This window comes from Eleutherodactylus coqui, chromosome 10, assembly GCF_035609145.1.
Source record: "Eleutherodactylus coqui strain aEleCoq1 chromosome 10, aEleCoq1.hap1, whole genome shotgun sequence".
Classification (NCBI taxonomy): domain Eukaryota; kingdom Metazoa; phylum Chordata; class Amphibia; order Anura; family Eleutherodactylidae; genus Eleutherodactylus; species Eleutherodactylus coqui.
Genome location: NC_089846.1, coordinates 103,808,228 through 103,824,103, shown reverse-complemented (window position 1 = coordinate 103,824,103; position 15,876 = coordinate 103,808,228). Strand labels below are relative to the sequence as shown.

Below are 15,876 nucleotides of genomic sequence, written 5' to 3'. Positions count from 1 at the left end.
TGAAAGCATACTTTTTTGCATCATTTTTGCACAGTACTGCATAAGGACAATCACAGACAGCTCAATATTTGCTGATCTTCAAGCCACCTCAGCAGAGGACATTGCAAGAAGTAAAAGGAAAGGGATTCCGACATGCAAAATATTTTTTAATGATGTAATAAGTCAGTGGGTAGCAAAAAAAAAATCCCCAATGCAGATCATTTCTGCTACTCAGCCTATAGGGACTAATCTCTAGAGACCAGAACTGAAATAGTGGTAATAACAAAATAGTACAAAATGTAGTGTAGAAAAGAGAAAATCTAGTAAGGGTGGTTTCACATCTACGTTGGACTCTCCGGCCAGAGAGAGACCCGGGACAAAATAGCGGCAGCTGAGCGAAAACCGAATAGACCCCATTCGGTGCTGTTTTGTTCCATCGTAAGACCGAGGCGTTTGGTCAGGGGATTCCTTTTTCATGCTCCCCGAATGGAGCAGAAAAACGGAACCCCCAACAAAGATGTGAAAGCACCCTAATATATCTCTCATACAAACCCCAAACTGATATTCATAATACATATTTATCATTGTGGTAATTATATTATTAGAGCATACACCATAGAAGTGACCAGGAGGGTTAGGGAGCAAAGGTTAATAATTTTGTAGTGACATCAAATATATCTATACTCAGGATTGGACTGGCACATGAGAGGATCTTCAAGGTCCAACCAGTCTTATGAAGCACTGGCTATTGAGTTTTATAACTTTTTGTGGGATTCTTTATAAAGTACCAATCAGTCCTTGATGATCCTTTTAGAGTGGTGTTCCTTTGGTGGACCCAGTGGACCAGGTGGAACACAGTTTACAATTGTTTTTTGAATACTGTACCAGTAAAATCTTACAATTGCATCTATAAATGTGTTGATACAATAGATTGGTGTCATGCATTCGGTCCGTATACTTGTAGGGAAGGGTAAATCAGCTGTCTGTAATTGAAGCTGTAAATAACAATGTCTGCCCCCATGCCCCTTGTCTCACTGTGTAGATCCTAGCACTAGAATGAGCACCTGCCAAGCCCCTCTCTATATTTACCCATCTAGTGAGGTCAGCTATCCAAGAATGGACATGGCGAGCAGAGCCTCTCCAGAAGTATTTTTAGCTCAGTCCTTATCCATTTGTTGGAAGTTTGTTTTAGTCACTTGCCGTTACAGTCCCGCACTAGTTTGGTTAATTATTGGATCCTGCCTGGTAAGAGCGGCAGGAAGAAATGTGAGGTTGGCAACTTGGGCTTCAGGATGTTATCCCCCCCTGGACAATTGCATTGACTCGACTCATCACACAGCTCATAAAGGTAAGAGACAATTACCTCCGGGTGGACACATTGAGGGTTTATTATTATTACATCTTGGCCTGAGAGACCCGTGAGTATGTTGTATTTCTAATCAGTGGCTTAAATGAAAGAAATGTAATTAGTGTCATTTACAGTATTTTACAGGCCAGTGCTATAGACTGGCACTGGCTGCCAACACCTAATATATATATTTATATATCATTGCAATTTTCTGCAGAATTTTTCATAAAGGGGTATTTACATTCATATTTCAGTTGGACAAACTAGATCCATGGGGAAGAATGGGACGGAGATTACATGGAAATTTAAATGGAACATGAGAATGAGTCGCAATACAAGTATTGCAGGATTTATTCAGTAGTAATAATAATAATATTTGTTACATTTAAAACATAAAACAAATAAGTGAACTAATTCACTTTATTAACAATGGAGATTACTAAAGGGGATTAAAAAAAAGTTAGCTAAAAAATCTAAGCAATCGGAACATAATGTATAACATCACAGATATACTTTTTGTTACCTTTTTGTATATAAATCCAGGCAAAATTCTGCTGTTTTTACCTCTCCGTTATTAATACCACCAGATGCACACTTTTAATATTATTTCAAGCAAACAAGCATGAGGAGTACACGTGTTTTCTACACCACTATTACACTGTATCAATAGGTCTTTGTTATCACATAGTATCACTTGACCAAGTGTTGAGTGTAGGGTTTATGTTGGAGTCGGAGGAATCTGTTGTCAACTATCTCCGAGGTGTGGTCAATGATAACTTTGGGCCTGACTCCTAATGGGGCATATAGACTGTGCCTTTCTTGATGATCCCTTTAATTTAACGATCTTAAAAAGTGAATAGTTTAGTAATCTGAATCACTTATTACTTATAGAAGTATATTGATGCCATATAATTACATAATAGTAGTAAGCACAAGAATTACCAGTTTATTCTCCTACATCTTTCTTTAGATTGATAATTAAGACGTTGATAGGGAATGGCCAAGAAGTCTCTCCTTATCTCTGTTATCAGCAAAGTTCCAATCAATTGTGAAGTCATAGACAGAATGCTTCCTAGGGATAAACTGCCTCAATGCAGCAGCCTTTTAAATAGGGTTGTCAGGTAGCAAATCCTCAGGGCATTTTTAGGCGACAGGATTTGGATAGCAGAATCGTCGCCTGTGTGGACAATCCGCGGTATTCCGCACCCATTAACAAGAATAGAGCATGGGGATGTCCGCTGGCATGAGCGGACAGCAATTCCGATTTCCACTTGCGGAAATAAAATCACAGCATGCTCTCTTTTTGTCTGGATTCTGTGCGGACGGCTTCCATTGAAGTCATTACGGACTTCCATTCCGGATTGGGTACCCATGTCATCGCTTAGCGACAGCACGGGAAAAGCAGTGATTTTAAAGAAAAATCTGTACTATGCATGACCGATGGCAAGCTGTCCGGACCATCCGCAGTATAGATAAATGAAGGTACGCGTGGATGCCGGCAGCACTCGGTGCTGGATTCCACTGCAGGCTCCTGCATGCGGAATCCGACCCGTTTGTGTGAGACCGGCTTTACACCGGGCAGGAAATTGTTTGTTTGTTTACTCGGCCGCCAATTTAAATACAAAGATAAATCGTTTTGGGGATTTTTTTATTACGGGATCATTCAGTTTGCTGTATAAGTGAAGAGAAGGACTGAATGATCAGTGTTTAAACTGGATTATTGAATGAGCCAACAACGATTTTGATGCCTGCATAAAATGAATGAATTATCGTTCATCATTCAGTCATATTTACACTGAGCGTTCAAATTCGAGTGATCCAACGATTTTTTTGAGCAATAATTGTTCTATGTAAAGGCATCTATCTGTCTCCAATTATAAGTCTTCAGCTCAAAGTCAAATAGCCAATGAGCTGAGTGTAAAGAACAAACATAGTCAAGTCGTATATTGAATGTTCGGCACGGTTGCCTCATGCGAACAGCAAACCCCAAGGATGAGAGATAATCATTCTCAATTTTCTCAGCTCCAGTGTGGCTTTTTCTGCTGAAAAAAGCAACTGTAGCAAGAAGGTATGATCTGACCTTACTGCCATAGTAATTAGAATATAGAAAGAAAAAGTGAATCTACTTAGTCCTATGAGCTAAGCTTAGGGGCTGGAAGTAGGTGACCCGCACTGAGTCAAGGGATGTAAGTGTTATCCTTGTTTCCCTGCGGTTCCCCTACCTCTAAATACATTGAGCAAGGCTGCTAAGTAGCCTGCCCATTCTAACTTTATAATGGGTGGACTACTTAATGGAGCCCCCCTATGTATTCAGCGGCAGCTTTCAGTGCTGATACTAGTGGAAGTAACTCAATGGGTCACCTAGTTTCACTCCATAAGCTTAGCTCATAGGGCTAAAAGTAGCTGATAAATTCCTATTGAACTGGCTATAAATAAAAATAGTTACCTTCACAGGTATCACATAAAAAGTTACGCAGAAATAGCAAAGAAAGGAAATAAGCTGCTGACCGAGAGTGGGTCCAAAGGGGAAATCCAAACCATCCTTGTTTCCCCTGGGAGCAGATAATGACTTTTTTCAGGCTGCTCTCATATACTTCATATTTTTGGCAGGTCCCTATGAAAACAACGGGATCTTCCAAGATTTATGGAGTGGGTATGGACAGCTCTATAAAACCACCAGCTATGAAGTCCCCCAAAGATTACTAAAATGAAAATTCTGGTGCTCTCTGTAGAGCGTCCTGCCCTTTCATCCTTCATTGGGTTCTCTCCGATTCATGCAGGACAAATGAAGACGGTCCATAAACTTGTAGAGATGAGACCTTCTTACATATATCTGAGTCACCAGAAGTTCTACAGAGGTCCACAGCTTCGCTGTAGTCCTAAATGAGTCCAAAAGGAGCTTATAAATTTTGTCACAGAATTCACGCAGAAGTTCCAAGCTGCCCATTATTTGAATTAGTTTCTCAGTCATCAGAATTTGTCCTCAAACGAACGCCACAAAATGATACAATGAATGAAAACTTGATGTCCTAAAAAAACTCTCCATTGTGGAGTAATTTGACTAAAAATATTTACTTTTTTTTTTCGTAGCCTTAACATCTATTATTGATCTGGAAAATGGTAATCTGCAGATGTCTGAAGATGAGCATCATGGATATCACAAAGATGTTTTCCATTCTAAGGCCAAGAGAAGAAGGCGAGCAGGCAGCTGAAGAGAGTCGTGAATTACATTTGGCGGTGACCATGGATAACCCCGAATACTTAACAAGTCTGCTTTCAGAATACAAATATAAGCAAATGATCAACAGTCCAAGTGGCTGGGGTGTTCCAGTAACGCCTCTTCGCTTAGCTGCCTCCAAAGGCTCTCTGGAATGTTTGAAGATACTCCTGGCTAATGGGGCAGAAGTGGACATCTTAGATGTGAAGGCCCAAACTCCTTTATTCACGGCAGTCAGTGCTGGCCATTTTGATTGTGTCCGAGAGTTACTCAAGGCTGGAGCTTGTCCATCGGGAAGTGTCTATAACAACTGCACTCCGGTACTGAATGCCGCCAGAGAAGGCAACGTCAGTATCCTAAGAGAACTATTAGATTACGGTGCGGAACCCAATGTCAAATGCAAGTTACCTGACTGGGCTACAAACATTGCAACAACTACAGGACCGTTGTACCTCTCCGCTGTCTATGGGCACTTGGAGTGTTTTAGGACCTTGCTCCTTTGTGGGGCTGACCCAGATTACAACTGCACAGATGAGAAACTTCTTAGAAGGATAAAACATCCTAAAACAGTACTAGATGTGTGCCTCAAACATGGATGTAGGACATCATTTATGAAGTTACTTATTGATTTTGGAGCGAATGTCTATTTGCCGGATATGCACATTTCTAAGTCATTCCCCAATCAAGAGGCAATGGAACTTCTGGCGAGAGAAAGAGGTAATTGTTGAAGTTGCAATGAAGAGTCCTTGCAAACAAATACAAGTGTCCTTATAAAATGCAATAAGTGCCAATCGGACATGCCATAAAAGCAAAATTGGTGGAGGCTTGGCAACTTTGACGCCATTTTTAGTGGAGAGGTGGCTATGTCTAGAAAAATCCAATTTTTTGATGGGGATCTCAAGAATGGGCTCTAATAATATTTAGACCCCCACCAGTTTTCCTTTTGTTTTCTAGTTTGATTGACATGTAATAAAAATGTTCAGCTAGAGAAAAGCGCTTCTCTAAAAGCATAAGTAGCAGCTTAAATTTTAAAGGTGTGTTCACACATGGCAGATTTTGGATAAGTGGAGTTCCTAGGGGTTATGGCATGGGCTGTGGGAAAATCATTTAAATCATACAGAAGCTTATGGGGTAAGTACGAAGGATGTAAGGTCATTAATAATAGCTGTGCCTTAAAGGGGTTGGCCACTCTATTGGTACAATTTACCAATGATTGCCAATGATGGCTTTATGTAATATACTTTTTATTGAAGATGTGTCCCGTTTTCCATGGTTCCATTTTCCTCCATAACATGGATCCAGATGGTGGGGCCTGTCACCAAACACGTCTTCATGCCTCCTCCATTAAAACACAGTGTACTTGCCATCTGCACGTATGCAAGTTTTAGCCATCGGGAATCGGGTACACTGTGTTTCCAAAGGAAGAGGCATAATGACATGTATGAAAAAACACTGAACGGCCATGTTGAATCCACTTTGGCCTTGAGAACCACAGCAATTCATCATGGCATAGTTTTGACTAAGTTTTGAAATCTTTCTGCTCTATAGCGTCATCTCAATGGAGGAGTTTCAGTGGGGACTAGACGTCTTTTTGGAGCGCTACGAGATTGCAGGATGTAGACATTAAATAACCAGAGGGGATGTTGATCCGGGTCCAGGGATTATTCTGATTGCCATTATGGAGACAAGAAGGAATTTTTTCCCGTAAAATGGGGTAAATTGGCATCTGTCTCAGTGTTTTTTTTTGCCTTCCTCTGGATCAACAAGGGGGTGGGGAGGGGGAAAATAGGCTGAGCTGGATGGACATTTTTTTTTTTCAGCCTCGTGCATACTATGTTACTATGTCTCGGGGTGCAAACGCAGTCACCGGTATTTCTATCGGTACAGTCCGAGTTGAATAAGCAGCTGCACATGCGCCATTCTTCTAGGGCTAGGATGTACACAGCTGCTTACACAACTCGGCCTGTGCCACTAGGAATATTGGTCTCTGCACTTGCGCCCCAGGATGGTGCTACAGAGTAGCGCATACGCACCTGCATGACAGGAAGTTATGGCGTAGACGTGCCCTAATTAGCTGACTCACCATGTCACATGCTGCAGTGGATGACAGCGGCAGTTTCAAAGTCAAGGAGTGTAACTTGGAAGAGTGGCAAAGTTTAGACAGTTTAGAGTTGTGTTTTCACACATTAGGACCTATGTGAAATTTTGCACCCTAAAGTTGTGAACCTCTTTAAATGCCACCGATTTTTCGCCACTGAATTGTGCGTGGAAAGTTTGCCGCATTTATAGCAGCAGCGTAGTGGATGAGATTTTACCATATATAGGCTGCATAAAACAAAATTTGGCAGCGTAAATCGACCTGCCCTGCAGATTTCATATCCACATGATATCAATCTATTCTACGTATTTTTGTTATGGATTTTACTATTCATACTGCATGGGGTGAATTCCGTGGCAATCCACATGTAACACGTGCAGATTTTGCCACGGGTTCATGATGGATTTTTTGGCTGCAGGAATATGTCGATCGTGATATATTTTTAAAAGTATTCATTTCTGTCACTTCGCAGTGCATCCAAAGTCTCTGATGTCGCAGTGCCGTCTGACTATCCTGACATTGGTGAGACAAGAGGGAAAGATACAACATCTTCACCGCTTAGAGATTCCCCAGACGATGATCAGATACCTCCTGCATGAGACATAACCAGAGCGTGCGACTGCAAGAAGAAAACTTGGACTTCTGAAGATCACATAGCAGCAGTTGTCCAGAGTATACGGGAATAAAACTGTTCAATGGTCTCCTCCAAACTCTTCATTTACAAAGGGGCTGCACATAGTTTAGCATAATTTATATTGGTAGAAAGAGGGATTGATTTACCAAAGAGTGAGTACAAGGGCATGAGGAGATCAGATTTATTGTGTGTCCCATGAAGTGTTCATAGCACAGCTATTGCATGTATATAGTGCGGCCACTGGTACTGTTGTATCTTGTCTTTACTAGAAGAATGGGTGGAGACAAGATGCACGCCCAAAACCAACGCCCACAACTTGATTGGCTTTGCCGGATAATTAGCTCTTCCAGTTTCGGCGGTGTCTGTTCCCTCCTCCCGTCCATGACATTCCCCCGCTGTCAAGTTCTGAGGGTGGCAAACCCCTGAAGGCGGCACCACTGTGAGCTCGTAGCTCCACAGTGCCTGGAAACCTTCTGCCCTGCCGGTGTCGGCCCTGCTGTCAAACTCCTGACGTTGTGGGCTCGTAGGTTCGCAGTGGCCGCAGAGCTTCTTCCCTGTGGCCGTTGGTACCTTTGATCCCCCCGCTCGCTGGCACTGCCCCCGGCGCTCTGCCGTCTCCCGTCCCTGCTACGCCAAAGTCGGTCACCCGCTGTCTCTCTCCTCGACGACATTGAATAATGCTTGCAATATGTGACGGCACCAAGGAAACTGACAGCGCAGGATCTGTGAAGGGGAGAAGGGAGAGCGTGGGGTGTCACTGGCCCCCGGCGCTCTGGCTTCTCCAGTCTTGCATAATGCTTGCAATATGTGAAGCCAGCGAGGACACTGACAGCGCAGAAGCCGGTAAGGGGACAAGAGAGAGCGGCAGGGCCCAGCCAATCAAGTTGTGGGCATTGCTTGTTAGTGTGCATCTCATCTCCACCCATTCTTCTGGTGGAGACAAGATACAACAGTACTGCGGCCACTATGAGGCTGAAGGTGTCGGCTAGTAGCGACTCACTAATGATTAGTGACTGTTCATGCTTAATGGTCAGGCGGCAGCATGTAACAAACACTTTGTGGGACCATTCTATTAATGTATCATCTATATATATAAAATTGAATGTATGCGTGTCTGCGTGTCTGTCTGTTTGTCCTTTATGTGCTACTACACCATTCATCCGATCGCCATGAAACTTTGGGAAGTTGTTGAGTACACTCCTGGGAAGATTATAGGCATAGTACAACTATCCTATGATAAATGGCGCACGTGCGAGCGTCGACAGTTACGCCCCCCCCACGTAGATCGTTCGATTTCCATCATTGCCACCGATTCTCTCACTTCCCGATATCATAAAAACTTGAAATTTGGCACGAGCATTGATTATGTCATAAATAGGAAAAGCTAATGGGTCCCAACTCGATTATTCAATTCTAAGCGCAAAAGAATTAGCGTCCAAATTTTATGTACGGAATTTAATTCTCTCACTTTCCAATGTCATAGAAATTTGAAATTTGGCATAAGCATTGATTATGTCAGAAATAGGAAAAGTTAATAGGTCCCAACTCGATTATTCAATTCTAAGTGCAAAAGAATTAGCGTCCAAATTTTACGTATGGAATCTAATTCTCTCACTTTCCAAAGTCATAGAAACTTGAAATTTGGCACGAGCATTGATTATGTCATAAATAGGAAACGTTAATGGGTCCCAACTCGATTATTCAATTCTAAGCGCCAAAGAATTAGCGTCCAAATTTTACGTACGGAATCTAATTTTCTCATTTCCTGATGTAATTTGGCACAAGCATTGATTATGTCATAAATAGGAAAATTAAAGGGTCCCAACTCGATTATTCAATTCTAAGCGCAAAAGAATTAGCGTCCAAATTTTACGTACGGAATCTAATTTTCTCGCTTCCCAATGTCATAGAAACTTGAACTTTGGCACAAGCATTGATTATGTCATAAAAAGGAAAAGTTAATGGGTCCCAACTCGATTATTCAATTCTAAGCGCCAAAGAATTAGCGTCCAAATTTTACGTACGCAATCTAATTTTCTCGCTTCCCAATGTCATAGAAACTTGAAATTTGGCATGAGCATTGATTATGTCATGAATAGGAAACGTTAATGGGTCCCAACTCGATTTTTCAATTCTAAGCGCAAAAGAATTAGCGTCCAAATTTTACACATGGAATCTAATTCTCTCACTTCCTGATGTAATTTGGCATGAGCATTGATTATGTCATAAATAGGAAAAGTTAAAGGGTCCCAACTCGATTATTCAATTCTAAGCGCAAAAGAATTAGCGTCCAAATTTTACGGACGGAATCTAATTCTCTCACTTCCTGATGTCTCATATATATATATATATATATATATATATATATATATAAGAGATCACTTTGGCAAAAACACATTTTTCCATCCATGCCCCCCTCAACTTTTTGTCTGTCAAACTCTGGGGTATCCTCTGTGTATTGCATGCACTGCAGCCTCCTGTTTGATACTTTTCAGGCACCTTCTTGAGGCTAAATTTTTTTACCTTCAAACCAATCCCATGATGCATCAGCCCAATATTAGCAGAAACTATACCATTTTGTCTGTTAGGGGAACAGTTTTATTACCCTTACCTTCTATAATATCCTAAATAATCTATAGACAATAAGCATACAGTCAGGAGGATGAGCTGTGATCTCCTTTATTATATCTGTGTGCCAGGAGCCTCTAATCATCATCTGTAACTGTGACATGAATGCCTGTACTCCCCTCTAGGCAATTACTGTGCTAGAAGTCTGACAATAGCATCATACGGACTGTGAAATTGACTAGTTTCAGACATCATAACCCCAAATAGACCTGAGATTATATAACTATCTGAAGAGGAGGAGATTGGGAGTTTCAGAGAGAAGGGAATAACTAACCAAGGTAACACTAGCCAACTTTTATATACGGGGAGATGGCTACATTATGAATGAATAAAAAAAATGTCCGGAGTGGCGCTTTACAGTAGTTGTATAATATTTGTATTAGGCCTCTTTCACATGGGCAACTTTGGCGTCATTGGAATCAGTTTAAAGGGGTTGACCCCTACTGATCATAAAGTTATCCCCTATCCTGTGAATAAGGAATAACTTTATACCTTGACACAACCTCTTTAATGCTGGACTCCCTACCAGTCATGTCCCATGACTCTATGGCAGGTACACCACAGCCAAAGATTGTAAAAGTAAATTTCCCTGTTAATTATATAATACAGGTGATGTACCTGTGCGTTGTACGACGATTTTATGAATAGCAGTCGTTGGATATACAAAGTGGCCACAAAAATGAGCCCAACACTGCACTGTTATGAAAGCTGCCCAAAAGAAAATCTGTGTTGTCCGTAGCAACCAATCACAGTGCAGCTCTTATTTTACCTCAGCAGTATAAGAAATGAAAGCTGTGCTGTGATTGGTTGCTATTGGCAGCAAAAATAACAGAGGAAGTCGGTGAATTTTTGATTTTTAATTACACCAGTATTGGTCGCTGGAGCTGGAGAACGCTCATGCAAAATTTCACTCAAATCAGACTGGAACTGTGGATTTGTATCTGACACAAACAAACAGATTTAGCGTTTTATATATAGGACTAGCTTATCCGTCGCTCGTTGCTGCGAAGACAGACATACATACATACATTCGTTTTTATATATCTAGATAACAACCAATCACAGCGCAGCTTTCAAGTTACCTCAGCGTTATAATATATAACAACCAATCACAGCGCAGCTTTCATGTTACTTCAGCAGTATAATATATAGCAACCAATCACAGCACAGCTTTCATGTTACCTCAGCAGTATAATATATAGCAACCAATCACAGCACAGCTTTCATGTTACCTCAGCAGTATAAGAAATAGCAACCAATCACAGCACAGCTTTCATGTTACCTCAGCATTCTCAATATGCAGCAATTGTCTTGCGAAACGTTCGGCGGATGCATCATTTTGTAGTTGAACACGCATCCCGTTACTCATAATGCCTTTTGCTTTCGTGCTTGAGATGGAAATCAAACGATCTTTGTCTGGGGGGCATAACTGTCGACGATACTCGCACGCGCGCCACCTATCGTAGGATAGTTGTACTATGCCAGTAATCTTCCCAGGAGTGTACTGAACAACTTCCCAAAGTCTCATGGCAATCGGATGAATAGTGTAGTAATGCATAAAGAACAGACAGTCATTCATTTATATATATAAATGAATGACTGTCTGTTCTTTATGCATTACTACACTATTCATATAATCGCCATGAGACTTTGGGAAGTTGCTGAGTACACTCCTGGGAAGATTACTGGCATAGTACAACTATCCTACGATAGGTGGCGCGCGTGCGAGTATCGTCGACAGTTATGCCTCCCAGACAAAGATCGTTTGATTTCCATCTCAAGCACGAAAGCAAAAGGAATTACGAGCAACGGGATGCGTGTTCAACTACAAAATGATGCATCCGCCGAACGTTTCGCAAGACAATTGCTGGATATTGAGAATGCTGAGGTAACATGAAAGCTGTGCTGTCATTGGTTGCCATTTCTTAAACTGCTGAGGTAACATGAAAGCTGTGCTGTGATTGGTTGCTATATATTATACTGCTGAAGTAACATGAAAGCTGCGCTGTGATTGGTTGTTATATATTATAACGCTGCGGTAACTTGAAAGCTGCGCTGTGATTGGTTGTTATCTAGATATATAAAAACGAATGTATGTATGTATGTCTGTCTTCGCAGCAACGCGCGACGGATAAGCTAGTCCTATATATAAAACGCTAAAGCTGTTTGTTTGTGTCGGATACAAATCCACAGTTCCGGTCTGATTTGAGTGAAATTTTGCATGAGCGTTCTCCAGCTCCAGCGACCAATACTGGTGTAATTAAAAATCAAAAATTCACCGACTTCCTCTTTTATTTTTGCTGCCAATAGCAACCAATCACAGCACAGCTTTCATTTCTTATACTGCTGAGGTAAAATAAGAGCTGCACTGTGATTGGTTGCTACGGACAACACAGATTTTCTTTTGGGCAGCTTTCATAACAGTGCAGTGTTGGGCTCATTTTTGTGGCCACTTTGTATATCCAACGACTGCTATTCATAAAATCGTCGTACAACGCACAGGTACATCACCTGTATTATATAATTAACAGGGAAATTTACTTTTACAATCTTTGGCTGTGGTGTACCTGCCATAGAGTCATGGGACATGACTGGTAGGGAGTCCAGCATTAAAGAGGTTGTGTCAAGGTATAAAGTTATTCCTTATTCACAGGATAGGGGATAACTTTATGATCAGTAGGGGTCAACCCCTTTAAACTGATTCCAATGACGCCAAAGTTGCCCATGTGAAAGAGGCCTAATACAAATATTATACAACTACCGTAAAGCGCCACTCCAGAGATTTTTTTTATTCATTCATAATGTAGCCATCTCCCCGTATATAAAAGTTGGCTAGTGTTACCTTGGTTAGTTATTCCCTTCTCTCTGAAACTCCCAATCTCCTCCTCTTCAGATAGTTATATAATCTCAGGTCTACTTGGGGTTATGATGTCTGAAACTAGTCAATTTCACAGTCCGTGTGATGCTATTGCCAAACTTCTAGCACAGTAATTGCCTAGAGGGGAGTACAGGCATTCATGTCACAGTTACAGATGATGATTAGAGGCTCCTGGCACACAGATATAATAAAGGAGATCACAGCTCATCCTCCTGACTGTATGCTTATTGTCTATAGCTTATTTAGGATATTATAGAAGGTAATGGTAATAAAACTGTCCCCCTAACAGACAAAATGGTATAGTTTCTGCTAATATTGGGCTAATGCATTATGGGATTGGTTTGAAGGTAAAAAAATTTAGCCTCAAGAAGGTGCCTGAAAAGTATCAAACAGGAGGCTGCAGTGCATGCAATACACAGAGGATACCCCTGAGTTTGACAGACAAAAAGTTGAGGGGGGGATGGATGGAAAAATGTGTTTTTGCCAAAGTGATCCTTTAATTATTTTTATTTATGCAAAACAATATGGTGGACACATTAGCATAAAGTATATATATGTGACGGAGCTTTCAGGACAGACTGAAGTGCTTTCTGAGTTTTGCTATGGGACATTATGATTTCTGTGTACTTTGCTCGTCTGCATACCATAAAGTCAAGGAAGAATTAGTAACTAGTACCCAGTCCAATCTAGAAAACTGTTTGACTGGAAAGGTCCACTGATTGTAACAATTTAGAGGAGTTTGATGGGATTGCCGTCTCTGGGGTCATACAGTAAACACACATAGGAAAATACGCTCTAGCCACTGTATTTAGCGTAACCCTTTAGTGACGCGCCTATTTTGGACTTAAGAGCGAAATGATTTTTGGGGATTTTATCCTCCACTTTTCAAAAGCTATAATTTTTTTATTTTTCTGTTTACAATGGGCGTACGAGGGCTTGTTGTAATTTTATTAGAGCATATAATATATTTTATAACTTTTATTATTTTTTTGGGGGGTGGGAGCGAAAACCAATTCTGCCATTGTTTTTTTTCTGTCATCCATCAAACTTTTTTCTGTTGGTTGATATGATTACAATGATACCAAAATTATATTTTTGTAGGTTTTTCCACCTTAAGGGTGCATTCAGATGACCGTATATCGGCCGGGTATTCTCGCCGGCCGATATACGGCGTCTCTCTCTGCAGGGGGAGGAGGCTGGAAGAGTCGAGAGCAGTGCTCTGAGCTCCCATCCCCTCTCTGCCTCCTCTCCACCCCCTTGCACTTTTTTCAATGATGAGAGGCGGAACAGGGGCAGAGCTAATTCCCGAAACTTAGCCCCACCCCCATCCCGCCTCCTTTCATTGCAAGTAGTGCAGAGGGGCGGAGAGGGGGTATAGAGGGGGCGGGAGCTCAGAGCACTGCTCCCGGCTCTTCCAGCCTCCTCCCCGTGCAGAGAGAGACGCTGTATATCGGCCGGCGTGAATACGGTCGTCTGAATGCACCCTTACACAATAAAAAACATTTTTTTATTATATTTTTTTACACTTTGCTGCATTCAAAGACCCATAACTTTTTTATTTTTCTATTGGCGTGGAGGTGTGAGGGCTAGTTTTTTTTTCTTTGATAAGCTGTAGTTTTAATTGGTACCATCTTGGGATGCATATGCATTTTTAAAATCCCTTTTATTGCGTGTTTTCGGAGCCAAAATGTACAATTCTGGCTTATTTTCATTTTTACATTGTTTGTAAAAAAAAAAAAGTGTGTTGAATTTTCTGTACAGGTCGTTATGAATGTGACCAAAAACCAAACCTGGGTTTTTAAAATATATTTATTTTTTAAAAAACAATCCCCCCCTTCCCCACCAGAAAAAAAAGTGCACAGAAAGGGTGTTTTTTTAACACTTTCCCCTTTTACATTTTTTATGTCCCTGTAGGGGACTTGAACCTGCAATCTCATGATTACTCAGATGCATTATTTCTTTACTATGACATTGCTAGCCATGGCAGACCTGGAGGCCACTTTGGGGGTTCCAGTTGCCCTCTGTAATTTAATGGTGGAGGGCTGATGACATCACTAAGGGAGCAGCCTTCCACGGTTAACCTCATATATGCTGCAATCAGCATTGATCACAGCATGTAAGGGGCTAACATTGGGGATTGGTGTTGTAGCAGGGAGCTGTCTGTCAGTCACAGCTAGCTTCCACTGCAGATGGCACAGGCTGAGCTTCCGAGCCTACTCCATCCATATACCGTAAATATATGTCACTTTGCACACACCTTCTTTATGTTGAGCGCTTTCATGTAACCCATTACACAACCCATCTCTCCACGAACTCCGGCAATCCAGGCCTTTTTCCTTGGGTACACACTTAACCCCGTGCAGTGCAATAGTGCTTTCTTTACTTCCTAAATCCTCTATGCCTGTAATTTAGTTGTGATTAATCCGCCACATTGAACATGGCTTACTACTAGAGATGAGCGAGTATACTCGCTAAGGCACATTACTCGAGCGAGTAGTGCCTTAGCCAAGTATCTCCCCGCTCGTCTCTAAAGATTTGGGGGTCGGCGGCGGGCGGGGAGCGGCGGGGGAGAGCGGGGAGGAACAGAGGGGAGATCTCTCTCTCCCTCTCTCCCCCCCGCTCCCCGCCACAACTCACCTGTCACCCGCGCCGGCCCCCGAATCTTTAGAGACGAGTGGAGAGATACTCGCTCATCTCTACTTACTACACTTCCTGTAGTCTTGTCTTCCTTTTATACTTCTCAGATATTTCAAAAATCAATAGATCTCACACAATAGCTAAATCAGATCAGCGTGTGACAAGCTGAATGCACATATACTGGTTAAGGCTCATATACAGGTCTGCTTGTAAGGGGGTACCCTCCCGCATCCCCTTAGGTCCATTGGGAGTCAACTACGTAGCAGACTTAGAGTTGTTTTGTTTGTTAGGTTTGCCTGACCTCTAGTGGCCAGGAGTTATTGCCATGCTGATTTTTTTTTCAACCCAAAGGCGTCATGCACCCGGGCGGATTTGATTTGCGAAACCCACACAGGTGCCCCCGCGTGGGAGATCCGCAAATCAAGCTGCCCATAGGGAGACATGGGCGCCCGCAGAG

General features: G+C 41.9%; 1 protein-coding gene across 1 annotated transcript; it reads left to right on the top strand.

Moving 5' to 3' along the window:
* Positions 1-1,166: 1,166 nt before the first annotated feature.
* LOC136580815 (ankyrin repeat and SOCS box protein 12-like) lies at positions 1,167-8,389 on the top strand. The gene is made up of 3 exons (XM_066581673.1): positions 1,167-1,327; positions 4,418-5,261; positions 7,115-8,389. The coding sequence occupies exons 2-3, from the start codon at positions 4,445-4,447 to the stop codon at positions 7,246-7,248; spliced, it is 951 nt and encodes a 316-aa protein (XP_066437770.1). The 5' UTR covers positions 1,167-1,327; positions 4,418-4,444; the 3' UTR covers positions 7,249-8,389.
* Positions 8,390-15,876: the final 7,487 nt, after the last annotated feature.

What these genes read in the sequence shown, in the direction of transcription:
- LOC136580815 (XM_066581673.1), top strand. Translation starts at nt 4,445, where the DNA reads ATGGTAATCTGCAGATGTCTGAAGATGAGCATCATGGATATCACAAAG. An exon ending in ACTTCTGGCGAGAGAAAGAG is followed by an intron (nt 5,262 to 7,114) that starts GTAATTGTTGAA and finishes GTCACTTCGCAG; the next exon opens with TGCATCCAAAGTCTCTGATG.